Source organism: Lingula anatina, chromosome 2 (assembly GCF_051362555.1).
Source record: "Lingula anatina isolate TDL-2025a chromosome 2, LinAna3.0, whole genome shotgun sequence".
Classification (NCBI taxonomy): Eukaryota; Metazoa; Brachiopoda; class Lingulata; order Lingulida; family Lingulidae; genus Lingula; species Lingula anatina.
This window is the reverse complement of record NC_141768.1, coordinates 47,259,025-47,276,053: the sequence shown is the minus strand read 5'-3', so window position 1 is coordinate 47,276,053 and position 17,029 is coordinate 47,259,025. Positions and strand designations below refer to the sequence as shown.

At 35.3% G+C, this 17,029-nt stretch overlaps 3 protein-coding genes across 3 annotated transcripts; 1 reads left to right on the top strand and 2 right to left on the bottom strand.

Moving 5' to 3' along the window:
- Window positions 1–228: 228 nt before the first annotated feature.
- LOC106158587 (uncharacterized) lies at window positions 229–7,025 on the bottom strand. The gene is made up of 7 exons (XM_087004828.1): window positions 6,776–7,025; window positions 4,280–4,503; window positions 3,538–3,596; window positions 2,878–3,043; window positions 2,362–2,524; window positions 1,818–1,914; window positions 229–1,340 (listed from the first exon to the last, which is right to left on the bottom strand). Exons 1-7 carry the CDS (start codon window positions 6,915–6,917, stop codon window positions 1,319–1,321), a joined length of 873 nt encoding a protein of 290 aa, XP_086860954.1. The 5' UTR covers window positions 6,918–7,025; the 3' UTR covers window positions 229–1,318.
- Window positions 7,026–7,197: 172 nt separating this feature from the next.
- Window positions 7,198–10,729, top strand: LOC106158583 (uncharacterized). Its single transcript, XM_013534636.2, has 5 exons — window positions 7,198–7,337; window positions 7,795–7,951; window positions 8,414–8,530; window positions 8,779–8,952; window positions 9,864–10,729. Exons 2-5 carry the CDS (start codon window positions 7,805–7,807, stop codon window positions 9,972–9,974), a joined length of 549 nt encoding a protein of 182 aa, XP_013390090.1. The 5' UTR covers window positions 7,198–7,337; window positions 7,795–7,804; the 3' UTR covers window positions 9,975–10,729.
- Window positions 10,730–12,074: 1,345 nt separating this feature from the next.
- On the bottom strand, window positions 12,075–16,938 carry LOC106158589 (uncharacterized). The gene is made up of 8 exons (XM_013534642.2): window positions 16,857–16,938; window positions 15,718–15,997; window positions 15,163–15,212; window positions 14,756–14,851; window positions 14,335–14,505; window positions 13,549–13,679; window positions 13,179–13,404; window positions 12,075–12,587 (listed from the first exon to the last, which is right to left on the bottom strand). Exons 1-8 carry the CDS (start codon window positions 16,900–16,902, stop codon window positions 12,553–12,555), a joined length of 1,035 nt encoding a protein of 344 aa, XP_013390096.2. The 5' UTR covers window positions 16,903–16,938; the 3' UTR covers window positions 12,075–12,552.
- Window positions 16,939–17,029: the final 91 nt, after the last annotated feature.

Here is a 17,029-nt window from a genome sequence, read left to right as displayed (position 1 = left end):
TTAAAAGTTCAGTATAATCTCCTGTCATTATGAGTCTATAGGCTAAACAACCTAAAATTACAGTGTTTTTTCTACAAATAATTACTGGTTTAGATGTGGCCCAATTAGTCACGAAATTGCTTCATTTTTAATACTACATACCCCTCCATGACTTACAATTATATTGTGCTGTACTAGTACTACCTTCTCTCTTTAATCCCACTCTAAATTTCAAGTATTAAGACAAAATTGATAAATATATTCAGTTTTATTACAGCAATATCAGAGAATATATGATAACACAGATTGTCAAACCAAAGAGATATACTGCAGTTAAATATAAAAAAGTATTGAGCAAAACAAAGCTACCAATATATATCATGAGACAAATGGTCAAGGAATTGCTGAAAGTTCTATTTTTAAACTACGTTTTCTGTTATTCTGACCCTCTAAGTATTACATTCTCAATCTACATATTTCCATATTGAAAACATGCTACTTTGTCTTAAATTTTGGTCTAAAACACTTTATGGAAGACTTTGTATTGAGTGAGATTTAACAAGTGACATTTAAATAAGTGAAATGACCAGAATTCTTCATTTGACTTGTCTAATATAAGATTCAAACATAAATTCCACATGATAAAGCTATGGCATGAAATTATTCCCATTGCTAGAAGGTGCAGCTGTTAAAAATGAGATCTTTGAAAAACTGTTTAGTTTTGATAATTTCTTTTTTGGTCGTTTCTCAGAAGACCATATATTCTTGAGCAAAAAAGTTTTTTGGACAAAATGAAACTGACTTCTTTGAAAATTTTTGAGCTTCAGATTTACGTTAACATGTTAAGCATGCATCAAATATCCAAGCTAGAACTTTCATCATATGGTTTCCCCTAATACTCTTTCACACACACACATTCATGCAGACAAACACACCCATAGATAAACCTACAGGTCCATGCGCACGCACACACACACACACACACACACACACAATGCTGAATTGTTTCTTTCAATAAAAAGACCCAAATGATCCACTACACTGGCATTTATATAAAAAAAATATTTTAAAATCACAGTGTGCAATCTGAAATCGGGAATGTGCTATTAATTACAATCATTTATATCTCAAACTAATTTTGATTAGGCTCAACAATGCAAAAGACTGTGCTTTGAGCAATTTTAAAGAAATGCCTTAGCTGGCATGAAGCGGTGGGATTGAGCAAGTCAATTCTTTTCCTGTCTCAACATCTGTTATTCTTTCAGGATCCCTGCATAATCGTTTTGTGCTTTTCTTTTGTACCAGTTCTTCTTAAATTACTTTTTTGAAGACAGAGTTCCTAATAGTCTGGTAGTGAAGACCTGGAATAGGAAATAATCGATACAACATTCGAAGACAGTACATACAGGTATGTCATGTTATACATGTCCTTATTGTTGTGGTAAATTTCCAGTGTGTTAGAAGATCGCGAAGTCATGTCACAAACTTTTACAATTATGCAATTGCACTGCACATGCATTTATCTTTGTCTGTCTGTTTGTGCCTGTTGAATCCGAGAGAGGGATGGCCAATACACAAACTAGGAATATTTTTAGGACGCCCGAAAATACATCGGCTGATTCATTATGTGTATTGAACCAATACCCTTTACCTGTGTACGGTCGTTTTCAAGAACGATGCCAAAAGTACATCAAAAGTTGAATGTAATTGTGGTAGTTTAGCTGGTATTGTCCCACAAAGCAAATGCCTAGAACAAGCAGACGTAGAAAATGAAACCCAGACAATGAGAATATTGCCTTCTGTTTTTGTCACACCTAGCGCATTCCTGTGTGACTTACCTCGCGCCTTTTCTGCCTGCAGAACTTGTGCGACTTTGGCTGCCGCGCTGGCTGCTAGAGGGTCTGGAGTAAGACGAGTCCTCCTGCTCTAATTCACCTGAAAATAAATCGATTAATTAAGCAAAAAATGACAAAACGAAAAAGGATAAAAAGTATCACATAAAATAAGCTTATTAGTGTTTCAACACTTTCTAGTCTTTAAAAACACCAAATTGAAAAGCACTTTGCAAGGAATTCAAAGATGTTTTGAGATGCAGACTTCACAAAAGCGTCGGCCTCAAGTGTCATCAATATTTGATGTTACTTTTCTTAAAGCGACGTCACTGTTTTTCTCATATCTGAAACCACGGTGGTATCAGTCCGATTTTTAATGCACAACAGGTGGATACGTAAAGACTTGGAAAAAAAATTTTCATAACAGGTAATTATATCACGAAGTACAAAATTCAGACCTGTTGCTAACAAATATTATAGAATTTATTTACTTCAATATTATATTATATTATATTATATTATATTATATTATATTATATTGAGATGTTACCTCTACTGTGAGATCTCCCTATAGGCCTGTCTGCACTGGTTTCTGGTCTGCCCGAGTCCGTCCGACCATAGTTGCTCTCTGACTGTTCAGAATAACCATCCTTTTCAGTGGACCGTTCCGACGACTGAGACAGTCTAAGAGGCCGAGAGCGACCCGAATGCATCTGGAGAAAAAATACGCACGAACAGATAACTAAATAATTATAAATCGTTACCTGGAATCTAGTAACCTGAGTGAGTACATATGTCCTTTGTCGACAGTTATTTCATTCAGTTGTAGAATAAATTATATATATATATATATATGAGAGACATGATCGGATAGGCAAAAAAATAAATAAAAATTAAAAATTAAAAGATAAAAAACTAATAATAATAATAATAATAAATAAATAAATAAATAAATAAAAATAAAGATAAAGATAAATAAATCAATAAGAAGAAAGTTTCAGGGGCTTAATCCATCCAACTTGATCTGTGGCACAAATAAATAAAACCTTGTCGTATTAAGACTTACCTGACTACCATATCCACTAGAATATAAAGGCGTGGCTGCTGGCACCATGGGCCTCCGCGTCCTCCGTATCGAGGCTGATGACCGCGTTCTGGTAGGTGATCTGTACACGTTCATAACCATCACATCATCCGGGTCCTGATCTATGGGATCGTTTGGGCCAGGGTACCTGTGGAATAAAAATAAATTAATCAATAAACCATTAAATCAATAGATAATAAATAAATACTTTTGAAACTTGTCGCATTGTTGTCTTTATAAAAATTGGTGAAATTGATTTTACTTGATGGAGTCATTTTGCAGAATTTGCGTAATTTACACATCACATTAACCTTGCTGGCATTTGTCACAGTTTGTTATCTTTTCCATGATTATTGTATTCAGTTTAACAGAAGTTACTTATAGCTCTGTCCAAGGCGAACTTGATAGTCAGTGAGTGGAGCGTATTTATTTGATGACTACAAGAAGATATGGACCTGTATTGGCTTTTTTTTCATTCGACGGTACAGGTACTCTACATTGAATATCTTTCCTTCGGGGTAACCCGCTGAGTGATAAACTCTTCTGGGTCCCAAATCAATCCCGTTTATTTGGTGACATGAAATATTAATCTAACAAGTCAGATTGATTGAGCGACAGTGATCAATCAAGTATTTCTCTCACCATGGGTTTTGGAATAAGTGTGTATGCCTGTCTTCGCACCACTGACGGAATTCACCCAACTGAAAGAAAGAAAAATAATCCATGCAATTAATTTTCACTTTCAGCTGAGAGTATTTCACAGAATCGATGCACCTGCGACCTACTGCGCACCTACGATCGAATCAAGACTGGGAGCCATTACCAAACGCTGTAGGATAACTTTCTAACCATTTTCATTCTTAGCCGCGTTATTGAAATAACATTTCGTCTTTTTTTATTTAATTTGATAGAAAAGGCCTACCTTAGAAAAAACCGACTTTTTTCTTTACAACGATTTAATTAGAAATGTAATCATCGCCATTCAAATGTGCACAGTTGGAGTGTTTGGCAACCGTGGGAATCCTATAGAATGTTTGATCTGTATATTGAACCATGCGGTTTAACAAGGAATCGTATCGGTAGAAAAAGGCAGGTACTTGATATCATAGTCACCACAAATTAAGAGATGTCAACAGTTTCGACGATAAAGTAAATAGATATAAAAGGCTGTGATGAATCTAAAAGTCGATCGTTTAGGCTTCATTTTCTTTTTTACTTATATCAAAACTGATGCTTCCCAATGCTTATACATTTTTATCCGTAAACAGTGTAACACGGTATCAGATTGATAAAGTTTTTCAGCGTCAAAGGCATTTAGGCGAATCGATAACAAATATATATGACTTATCTCCCTAAAATAAATAAATAAATAAATAAAATTTACCTGTATTTGCCTGCCTGACTGGGGCACCCCCCAGTCCGTAAACATGGGCACACCCCAACCAACTTCTCCCACACGGGCAGACTTAGGCTTGGGGTGGGGGGAGTCCCTGGGGGCCCGCCACAGGTACGCTGCCTCGCTGGTTCCTAGGGGGGACATGGTGCCCTCCCCCACGTAGCGGTACTCGTCCTGCACGCGGACCCTGTGATCCCAAAGGCCGTCTGGACCTGAGAAGGGGAGATAGGACATACTAGACATAATAGTAATTTATTGTATAAGTCTTCTCTAATGTGAAGCAAACAGTTTTCTTATATTCCTGTGATGCGGGTGATCCGTTAGTAAATCAGTCAGTATCTTTTCACATTTGCTTGTTAATGAGCTCAATTAGTCCGGAATATTTTCTATACAGATATCCGCTGAACTGGATACTAGACGGGATTCAACTATCTTGGTGTATTATCCTTCGTTTGTTTGCCGTTTATTAGACAGGCGCTGTGATTTCTTGTCACTTAACATGTAAATCGCAATGAAATAAGCCCATAAGTTGAAAACGTTGAAGTATTCCTCATTAGATATCTAATTTGTTTCAGGTTTGTCGACGTTGAAAAAGTAACACTGAATTCAACAGTGCGATGAATTGGTTTCTGTTTGTCCTAATCCGTCGTGAGGCAATAAAACACTATAACTGTTCGATGGAGGAACCACTTCTAATCTGCCAATCGGATCTTATCTAATATTTATTGTGCTTAGCATTGATTGTACATTTCTACTTGTAAGGGCGAGAAATGTCAACTTTTATTTGGAGAATCGATTAGCTTTCTTTCATATCGGAGTTCATTTCCTTATTTTAAAGAGCTGACTGCAATAAAAGGAATAAGTCGGATCGGTTGATTCAATATTTTGTTAGCCCAGCCTAATGGCGCGCTGTGGTTTGCACATGGATATAGTTACGCTGAAATGGGCGTGCTGGTGAGAAGGGGTCACTCTTAATGCTGTGTAGTTCAGCCGTAATGAGACTAGGTAATTGAGATTTAAATAAAATGCGAATAACCTTTATACTCTACAATCAAAGGGTTCGTGCTGCCAAGGGAAAATAATACCAGGAAATGTATATCGAATAAAAATGTCAAGTAGGTGCGATTTAGATTGATATTCAGTCACCAGAAAAAATTTTACGCCTAAAAACTCTCATGAAATATCTACAGATTAAAGATCTACAGGATTTTCAAGTCAAATCTAGTTTTCCGCGAAAATAATATCTACTCATGAATCATTTGTAGACCGTCCAAGCTCCTGTATTTGATGTTTTATAATATTTCTGATTGAATATCTTTGTTTTAAATGAATCACGATTTATTCTTTATGACATATCAGAAATCAATATTGACACCTGGCACTTTTATTCGAGAGTTTCATGGTTCGTAACTCAAGGTTGGACATGAACAGTAGCTTTGCAGAATAGTTAGACATGAAAAATAATTTGGAACACATGCAGTACACCTCTTAGTATCATCATAAAATATTCGTTGGCGGCACAAGGTACACTACTGATATCCATTGGTAGATAAGATTTTCAAATCTATTTTAGATATGATAGATCTACTATGGGGAATTTTTAAAAACCTGCACGCATTGTTTTAATTTTTAGTTTTTTTTATTTTTGGTAAAGCATTGTTATAATAAAACAGAAAACCCCTAAAATGTCGTAATTTAGATGCGTAAATCTTAAATTAAAACATAACTCTGTGGATAAAAGTGACGCATTTAGTGACACGATTTACTTCATTGCAATATATTTCGTCACATTTCCTTTTAAAATATATAAAGCGCTTAGTGCGTCTTTTCTCTTCATTCAAACAGAGCAGTTAAATCCCCCGTTCTTTCGGTCAAGCTTTGGTCACTTTAGAGTCTTTTCAATATATAATTTATTGTTATCTTTCAAGATAGAATAGAAAAACCAGAATTTTCCACAGCTGCATTTCTTAGCAAGAGTAGTCTATTACAAAATTTTATATTATAACCATTGTCCCTCTCTTTTTCTGCCAGGCCGATTGCTTTATGATTGAAAAGAACTGATTCAGTGACATTCATCTTTTGATGTCTAAACGATTTAATTTTCCATTGTAATTTCTTTAAATATATGAAATATTCTATATAAGTATCTGTATATAATGTACATATAATGTCTGTCTGGAAAAGCTTGTCAAACACATGTGGCATTAGTCAGTTGCATGACAACCTGAGCACAACCCCATTTATTGCGCCATACTCAAAAATAAAAATTCTAATCTACTACACTCAACACATAACATTTAAAATAGCGTAATTTGCATTTCGGACAAAATATAAGACCATGCACGTACGTGTCATTTGGTTATAAAAGTCTTTAAAAATAAACTGTGACAAAGTTTTATTCAATATTGAACGGACTTTGTTTGTAGATCATGTCTCATGTTTCGGGAAATGCTCGTGGTGTCACGTTGCACCTGTGCGTCTCACCTGTAAACAGCATGGGACCGCCTGGCCCCAGCCTTCCGTGTCCATAGATAGAATATTTCCAATAATTCTCTCCATAGTCGTGAAGGTCGTTGGAACTGTAACTTCGCTGGGGTAATTGCGGTAGATAATCCGGGCAGGCCATTATTGATTTACTCCAGAAACTCTACACGCACATGGTTGTTGTTCCAACTCACACCAGCATGGTAACGTGACGCGCCGCGTCGTAACCAAGGGGATTCCGACCTACTTTTTGATTCGTTTGTACGATAGAGATGCATGACGGCAAGATAAGCTCACAATATGCATGTGGTGAAAGAAATCTATGCAAATAAGAAAATGGATCTACATATTAATTTCAAAATGTTTGAATATATTTAACACAACGACTTTGGGTTTTCATATTCATTGATATTTTCATCTACAAGATGTTCGCGTAAGGCCAAAATTTGCTAAGAAATATTGTTTAGCGCGCCATCTATAACAAATTATTTGATTTCACAACGAGATTCAATATTGACCCACTTAGCAACATAACACCGACTGGAGATTCGCTGAGGCAAAGGTAAGATAATCTAACAAGTTTAAAAATTATTAACGTTAATTCCTATCTTTTATCACAAACTAGGTATCTAAGGACTGATGGAATTAAGCTAACTTGTTTCCACGAACCTATGCCAAAGGATTAGATATGTACAACTTCCAATGATTTAAAATGTATTTTCTTAATTTTCAGTGATTAATTCTCAATGAAAATGTTTTCTAGCGTATTTTCTGTGATAATTATCCAATTTATTTTGCTATTTGATAACATTTGATATCTTAAAGCGCTCGCAAGGTAGGTTGTTTTGATTTATTTTATTATTATTACTGTATTATTATTATAATTTTTTTTTTTTTTTTTTTGTATTTTGCACAGGTTATTTATACCTTGAATATTCTTTTAAGATTAATTAAATAATTAAAATTAATTAAAATTACTAGTATTATTATTTTGTAATAATGGTTATCACCTTTTCCAGAAGTCTTAAAATGGACACAGAATATCTAAAACAGCAGCTTGGCCCCTGCCTGTCTGATTGCTTGGCAGAGGTGTGTGAGAAGAGGCCACATGATCCCATAGAATTCATCGCACAAAGATTATATAAACATGTAGATAACTTAAAATATTATCAGCAGGTAAGGTTTGATTTACAAATATTTATAAAGTGATGTAAAATAATTTTACTGTTACCAAAAATATATAATTTTCATAATCTGACTTAAAATTAAAATGTGAGAACCCGTCAGTTTATTTAATTCCAACCTCATAAATATCACAACAGTGGATCGGTATGTTTTTTAAGATCACTTTTTTCCCAATTGCATACATGTTCTTATATTTTACTTTTCATTAAGATGCAGATTTTGACGTGTAATTTTGATTTACATTATTTTCTTATGGTGAAACATTTTTTTGGATATAAGTGCAGAGAAAATGAGAAACAAAAATGGACATTGACTCCTAATCGAGTTTTGTTTTCATTTTATTTTATTTTATTATATTTTTAAGAAGCATTACTTTGTGTACATAATGTTATGTGAAAGAAAAGTACTACAAATTACTCTGGAGAATTTACAATTCATTTATGTTTTTAACAGAAAGATCTAGAGGCAAAACAAATAAAAAAGGAAGAAATTGAATATCAGCTAGAGTTAGAAAGACAAGCAATCAGAGAAGAAGAAGCAGAGAAATTTGCACAGGAACGAGCTCAAAAGGTAAGGGCATAATAATAATAATAATAATAATAATAATAATAATAATAATAATAATAATAATTGTTCATCTTTCAATACTTGTTTGGTATTATGGTCACCCAGAGATTTTGAGCTCTAACTGTATGTATCTTCAGGTAAATCATGAAGGTGATAAGATAGTTGATAAAGAGTATTGATTACTACTAGTAACTATACTATATGTGTGTTCAATATCAATGTTTTTAAATTGTGTCCCCTTCACTCTTCAGGCAGCAGCAGCTAGTGATACATCAGAAGAAAAATCTAAGAGTGCAACAGCTGTCCCTGGGGCCCCCAATCTCCCCACTGTGATGGAGGGAGACGAGCCCACGGAGGAACAGAAGGCAGCAGCTGCAGAAGCAGAGGGTGCAGCCACAGCAGAACCAGTGGCAGAAGAAAAGAAAGTAAGTAATCAGACATTACATTGATTTAACAATTAGGGAGTCCAGGGTCTTGTTTTATAATGGATTTCACTGTAATTACTCGGTCTTTTCAATGGGGAAAATTGTGAATTTTACAGATACTGTAATCTTTTCTTAAAATTAGTTATTGAGTGGTAGCAACAAAATTTAAAAAAAGGACGCTCTATAGTTCATGTGCAGTAAAAATACATCAAATGGTATTTAGAAATATAATCTTTGTGATTATAAAATTATGAATCTGAAAGTTTGATAAATTTTGCCCATTGATGAGATTTAGTAATTATCATATGTTTAATGTTGGGATAACTTTAACACATTACAGCTTACCTTAACCCAATATAAATCTCAAATAAAGAAGCCACAGGTCTATACTATAGGTATTTTTTACTTATTGTAAAACAAGTCCCATAAGCTCATCTCAGTGGTTTATCATGGATCAAAGTGCACTAAATTATTTAGAGAGGGCCAGTTTACAACCAGATTTCTTGTGTGACACTGACTGCAGTCTTATCACACTACCACACTTTCTACTGTTCAAACATAAGACAGTCAGGCTTTTCTAGATACATCCCTACCTGGATACAGAGATATTTAAGCTTATGCATAAAAATATTTTTACAACCCACCGTTGTATATCTGTATAGATCTGTACAGTGTCTGTCATTAGACATTAGGCAACTATGACCATGACAGTGTTGTGTCCCTGATCATATCATAATGGCTCAGGTGAACCACCAGTGACCTGCAAAGGCTCTTGTGAGGAGGACGCAAATGCATCATAGACATAATAATCAGCTACTGATAGACACTGTTATTCCAGACAAAAATATATTTTAAAGATATTATTCAAGATACTGTCATTCTACATTAGATATATTATTGTGATATTTTAGGAGGAAGAAGCAGAGATGGCAGCAGAGGAAGGTGAGGGAGAGGGGACAGAGGAGCAGGCTGAGGAAGAAGGAACAGGTGCTGCAGAAGAGGGGGAACAGCAGGCAGAGTAAAACAAAGACTGATAAGATAATTTTATTTTAAAGACTTCTTGCTACGTCAAAACCACACTGCTACACTTGCCGGCATCTTTTATTGTGAAATAAAAGGAGGTTTTATCAAGAGGAACAATGAAGTATTGTGAGATAAGAATTTTCCAATTCTGGAAGATAGAATGGGTAATTTTTCTGTTTGGGGCTATATTTTATATGATCATCATACTTATCACTCGTCAACATTTTATCAATCAGCGCATATGATTTTCACTTTATATGTTACTTGTAACAAGGGACCACTGGATTAGCACTTTTTTTATCTACCATGTCTGTGCTGATGTTTATACTTGTAAGTTATTTGTTGAAGAATCTCTGATTATATTTTAGTTCCTTCCACAGACTTTTTTGTAAGTTTAATAATTTCAAATAATGTTACACGCAGACACATGCACACATACAAATACTGTGATTGTGATTTAAACATGGGTATTTTAAACTTGGGTTTTAATTTGGAGTTTAAATGTTGAAAATCAACCATTTACTTTTGAGAAGTGTCACAAACCATGACAGCTGAATTTCTCGAAACAGAAATTCTGCCACTAAGCAATACCTCATTATCTGATTTATGATACATTGTAATTTATTGAATGCAACATGTTATAGCAGGTCTTTTAGAAAATTACAGTCACATTTCTGCATTCATGACTCATCAGTGGACCAACATGTACCTGTAACAGTATGTAAATATTTTAAATAAAGATATATCCAATTCATTTTTTTTTTGTACTTTTGCATCTTAATCCACTTCCATATATTTCATTTTGTTTGGTGAAGATGGTGGTTGGGACCGCATTGATAGCTGCAGTGTGCTGTGCATGATAGGCCATCAATGGTGACAGCCAGCTGCATTTTGAAAAAAAAAAAGAACTACACTATGCTCACGTAACCTGCAAGATTTTCACAAGTACCAGCACAGATATATGGATGGATAAAAATATTAAGACTTATACAAAAAGCACTGGCATATACAGAATTTAAAATTGTTACGACATACTCTGTTTAGAATTGAGTACATTCTTATTAGTTGTGTCGCTGAAGTCACCTTGAATTCTTATTGATTTGAGTTTGTAATAGTGCAGTAACATTGCAATTTACAACTCCCGGGTCAATTATCCAAATATCGGAATTGCGCCCTGCCAAAATAGGTACCAGTACCGATATGTCACAGAGATGTATAAGTGAAAAAAGAATTTTATTTTAAAAATTAATTTATTTTCAAAAGAGGCACAAAAATAATAATCTTAAGTTTGAAACACAAATTTGAGAGAAATAGTGACTTAGAAAGGACAATTTTTATGATAACTTTTTTTCTGCATGGAACCGATATGACAGGAATGGAGGTTGGCTAACAACCGAAGTCTTTACTTTATACTGTTGACATTCTTCCCACATAATAACCCCAACTAACCCTTACCTTTACTAATCATAATATGGAACCCTGGACTACCATTCCTAGAAGAAACTGCCATTCCTGTCAAACCAGCGATTTACAAGACCTCACTTTTTAATGCCCAATTAAGGTTACTTCTATTATCAATTGTGTTATTTTAAAGTAAAAACTTTCCTTAACAAACTCAAAATGGACTTCTTATTGTATAAAAAGTCCAAAAAAAAAAAAGAGGCATTCCAGGCATCTAAACAAAAAATCCAATATTTGAACTCCCATTTTTTATAATGGGGTTGTTCAATTTGCACAGAAGTTGGCTAGCTGTAGCAGAAATGTAAAAATATAATTTTCATAGAAGGAAAACTGGGTGACCAAATTAAAAATTATTGATGCACTCATAAAAAGTTACTAGGCCCCTATTGCTGGACAGTGCACATAAATTCTAATGTTAAACTAATAAAAATACGTGTTGGAGTAGACCTCTCACAAAAACAAGCTGGATATGGTGTATATTCTTTTTATAAATTTCCAAGAACTATAACATATGTACATTCGATTTAAGGTGATTAGACAGATATGCTGTTTATAATTTTTTTTCAATAATCTTTTTATTTTACAAATGGTAATTGTACATGAACTCAATAATGGCGACGATACATACTAAATATGCCTCTTAGACCCCATTCCCATAGATTTTAGATCGATCTATCCCTGTGGGGAGTCTCACTAGATTACTGTCAGCTTAGCCGGCTTAAGCGTCTGTCCCGCCTACTAAAAGCTGTAAGGGGGTAATTAACTATGGTGCGCGCTCGGCTGACTGCAATTTAGCGTGAACCCCCAGGGAGTTAGGTCGATCTTAATCTAAATCTCTGGATCGATCTAAATCTCTGGGAATGCACCCTTAGGGGCCGTTCATAACGTAGAGTTATGTCGACCTAGCCAATGCGGGGACTTTCGCTGAATGCAATACTGTGAGCGGTCCCTCAATCACACTTTGTCCAAATATGGTATGGCGGACATCTGTTTGAAAACCAATAAACACTTGAAACAGAGTTTTGTTTTTGACGGGTTAAGTTTTGAAGTTGATACTTGGGTTCCAATATTGGCTTTTCTCTCTGTTGTTTTTCATCTCCGGTCTTAATGATAGTGTTAGCCGTCTACGCAGTCCACGGGACCACGAAAACCTACAAAAAGTTTTAAAACTTAGAAAAGATAAAATGATTATTATTGTTCAAGATAAAGTGTCTCCTAATATTGCACTAATTTTATTTTCAACTGTTTATAAATGACGATCATAATTTATTGCATTACACTCTGCCTGTAATAATGCCTGTAATAATGTAACGATACATTTATATCTAGTAAATCTAGTGGTTGCTTTTCAATTTCTAATTGCAATAGACCAAACGTAAATTTGTTAAAACCTTATTTTGCCTTCATCACTTCCCAGCCTGTCCCCGTCCGTCCTTTCCTCATATATACCAGAGTTGATATCCGGGGTTTGAAGAAAAATGCCTTTTCGGTCTATTTTTATACTCATATTTACTCCCTCACGAAAAAGTACCGCATTTGATTTTCTGACTCCATACACAGACGCGTCAGGTGCACCCTCTAATCCAGGGGATATTGTACAAAATATAAACTAATTTGTGACTTTGATTTTGTATCGAAAGCTTATTGGATTATGACTTGATTTTTAAATCAATTTTCGCATTACCTTAGGGTGGCACTTTTTTGATAGGGGAGTAAATATTAAACATATGCATATGATTTACCATGTTTGGCAGCCGCTGCGTCGCATAATTTCTTAAACTTCCCGCTGGAGACCAGTTTGCTGAATCCTACGTTCCAATGGGAGGTGAAGTCGTTGTCTTTCCGTGTCATCATACCATTCCCAGCCTCCGTGCAATAAAAACCACCCCAAGGGACTTGCTCAAACTCGGGGTTGGCTCCTGATGCATGGCCCGCCATGGCGAGGAAAGGCAAAAATGCTGCATCCATCTATTAGTAGTGAAAGGGTTAAAATATACCATTTGTAGCATACTTAATAAAACAATACAACATAATTATTAATGTAATATGGAACTTTTCACTGCTGCTTATGATGCTACGGTAAAATACTGTATTAATGGATTTATATCTTACTTCACCACTTTTCAACTTGGCAAAGATATCTCCAGGAGTCGGAGCGTGAACGACGGTCATATTGTCCTGACCTGTTACGTCAGTCCATCTGGCCAGACACCTCTCGTCACAAGCCCAGCCATCAACGAAACCTTGAATAATCCAGATACTTTTTAAATGATATATTTATTTAATTATGAATATCTTCAAATTAATTTATTTATCAAACTTTATGAGGGCTAAAAGTCGGTTAATGCATATTTTATCTTCCCCGTGGTCCTCATTAATATATCATTTTATTTGTATCTTCGTATTATTAGTCAAATTTCCCTGAATGCTGTAACACATAAATATACACTGAAATTATTAAATCTAGAAATCTAGATGGTACAGAACTGATACACGGACCAACCAAACAAGACGAACAAGACAACATCATCAGGGAATATACAGTTTCTGCAGCAGCTTCTACCTGAATTTACTGAATAAATCTGTTAATTGATTGAAGTAACAATTATTGTAACTTTGAGTGCCTTACAGTGTATACTGATAATGTTTTTTTTGTTGAAAAAGCATTTCTCAATTAATAAACTAACCAAGATTAAATAATGGTTTTTAAAGCAGCCACTCTAAAATTCTAGTTTCTAACAAGCCCCTAAACGTGCTATAACACCTTTACCTTAATTTACTTAGTCTGCAATTTGAAGTAATCATTATTGTAACTAACGTTGTCCCCTTGTTTTTTTATTTTTTGATACACAAATGCTTATCAAATTTATAATTATTTCACCAGTAATTGCACTTTACCTATTGTCTTGTTAGCTAGATTTTTGGAAGGAAACATAACAGCGTTCCCTTTTTTGACAAATAAATGCACGCTCGGGGGCTTCAGGAAAGGGGAAGAAAAACTGAACACCTGAATCCTCTCTAAGGTACGAAACCAGCCGGTGCAGGCATCATACCAACGGCCCATCAAACCTGAAATGCAGTAGGCTATAATTCCAACGCTATAGGCATGTTTGTATATAGCGTTTCATATTTACAACGCAGTACAGCAATTGCAAAACTCGCATGAACAGGCGAGTCCAGCTCGAATAAAAACATAGCTTTCAGTTTAGATCAACCTTGGATGAAGGTCCTTAAGTCATTTTAAACCTTAAGCCTGAGGGAGGGGTATTAATTCTGAAATGGTGTAGTCTATGAGGCAACACTGAAACAAACCACGTACCCTGGCCACCGTGTGAGGGTTGTCCTGGGGTGGAATCCCAGCAGTTGGTATGCTTGTCCCATATAGTACGACAATCCATTCCGGCCTCGGTGCAAACTGTAGAGAAATTGTTATTTGAAATTGAAACACGTGTCTACTTTTTTTGTCAATATATACGTGTGTGTGTGTGTGTGTGTGTGTGTGTGTGTGTGTGTGTTCTTTTAGATTTTCTAGTTTCCCTTTCAGAATTTCATCCAAAATCAAATTCATGAGAAATATATTAATAATATATATTACATTTATTATTCATCTTGGAAAATTACATGTATTGATATGCTAACCACATATTTCAGTGATATGAACTGGGGAAAAATCAGCGATGAAATTTCATAATAATAACGTACAGGTGAAATGAAATATCTATTTACCCGCTTCGATTAAATCATGATGGAAGCCTGTCAAGTAGCCAGAGGTGTCTCTGAAAGTGAAAACACCACAGGTATAACATGATAGAATTTATCTTCACAAATATGAACGTCAGCAGAAGTGACAGTATTCGATATAGTTTTACCACCCTGTAGCCCCATTTTGCTGATTTTAGAGAAACCACACCATATTTATTAAAATTTCTCCCAAGATGAAACGACAAAGTAGACTATGAAACATTTAGATATGACAATGACTACATGTAGAGGCAGAGTAGCCTATAGATTCTAAAGTACAAGTCTGAAACATCTTATAAAAATGTAATTGTTGCACAAATTAAAGTACTTATGCAGTAAGTCCCAACTCTTGATTCTCAATGCTTATCTAAATTCATTTATGTCGTGACTATGGCCGTTTCTTCTGGTTTCTAATAAAATAGTTTGTGTGTTTTTGGGCATGCCGCAAAAGTTGTAGGTTCACATAATATCTTTTCGCCAACTTATTTTCATATGCAGAGATGTAAGAACTATAATACAAAAAAAAAAAAATCTACTTACACATATTCAAATGGGCCTAAATCATGCCCTACAGCAATCGTGAAGATCCGTCCTCCAGATGATGATGAGACTGCAGAGCCTGAGATCCCAGCAGAACTCCCAGCAGACGATCCTTGTCCAGAGGTGCTGCCACCTATTGTCGTTTGGTCGCCTCGGATGGTGATGTTTGGTGTGGTCGAGGATCTCGACACTGCCACTACAGCTACAACTATGGCTACTACGGTGACGATTGCACACACTGCTGCCAGTGCTATCAAAATGCGGTTACCTGAAGGACCTTCTAACAAACCAACATTTGTTGTCATTAATAATGATTATATTACATGGCTCGAAGATGATAAGTTAGTAGGCCTAAGTAAGACCAAACTACATAGTTAAAAATAAGCACATAGGCATATATCTCTAAAAGTTCCTTAAAAAAGGGTTTTAAGTGATACAGAAATGTTTAGTCTTGATTCTTCCCACATTGAAGTTGCATACATGTATGTCATACATTTTCTTATGATACAGTGGTAGTGTAGAGCAATTGGTAACGGAACATTTGTGAAGAAAATTAGCAAGGTAATGTAATGCAAACAGAAAAAAACTGCACAGCTGTCCACAGTGGATAGAACATACTAAGATGTTAGACATCCTGAGAGCTAGTAAAGATACTGGACAGCTCTCCACAGTGGATGGGACATACTAAGATGATAGACATCCTGAGAGCTAGTAAAGATACTGGACAGCTGCCCACAGTGGATGGAACATACTAAGACGTTATACATCATGAGAGCTAGTAAAGATACTGGACAGCTGCCCACAGTGGATGGGACATACTAAGATGATAGACATCATGAGAGCTAGTAAAGATAGGCTACTAGACAGATGTCCACAGTGGATGGGACATAGCCTACTAAGATGATAGACATCCTGAGAGCTAGTAAAGATACTGGACAGCTGCCCACAGTGGATGGGACATACTAAGATGATAGACATCATGAGAGCTGGTAAAGCCAAGGGTGTGGAAGGGACTGATCAACAACGTTATAGAGCAGGGCACATGCTAATGATAATGATGATTAAATGTATGAATATAAAAATCTATCCGGATTTATGAAATAATGTTGTTTTTTAAATGCCTTGATATATTAAGTTACCTGCAAGGGCAGTGCCACCTTCCGTTATTTCAAATTTCTGCATCATTCTGAAGAAGAAAATGAGATAAATTTATCAAATTAGGTTACCAAATTAGGTTGTATGTAAACCGCCAACGAAAGATAAATGGTGAAGCAATGTAAGACAACAACCAGTAGGCCTACTTCTATCTTTA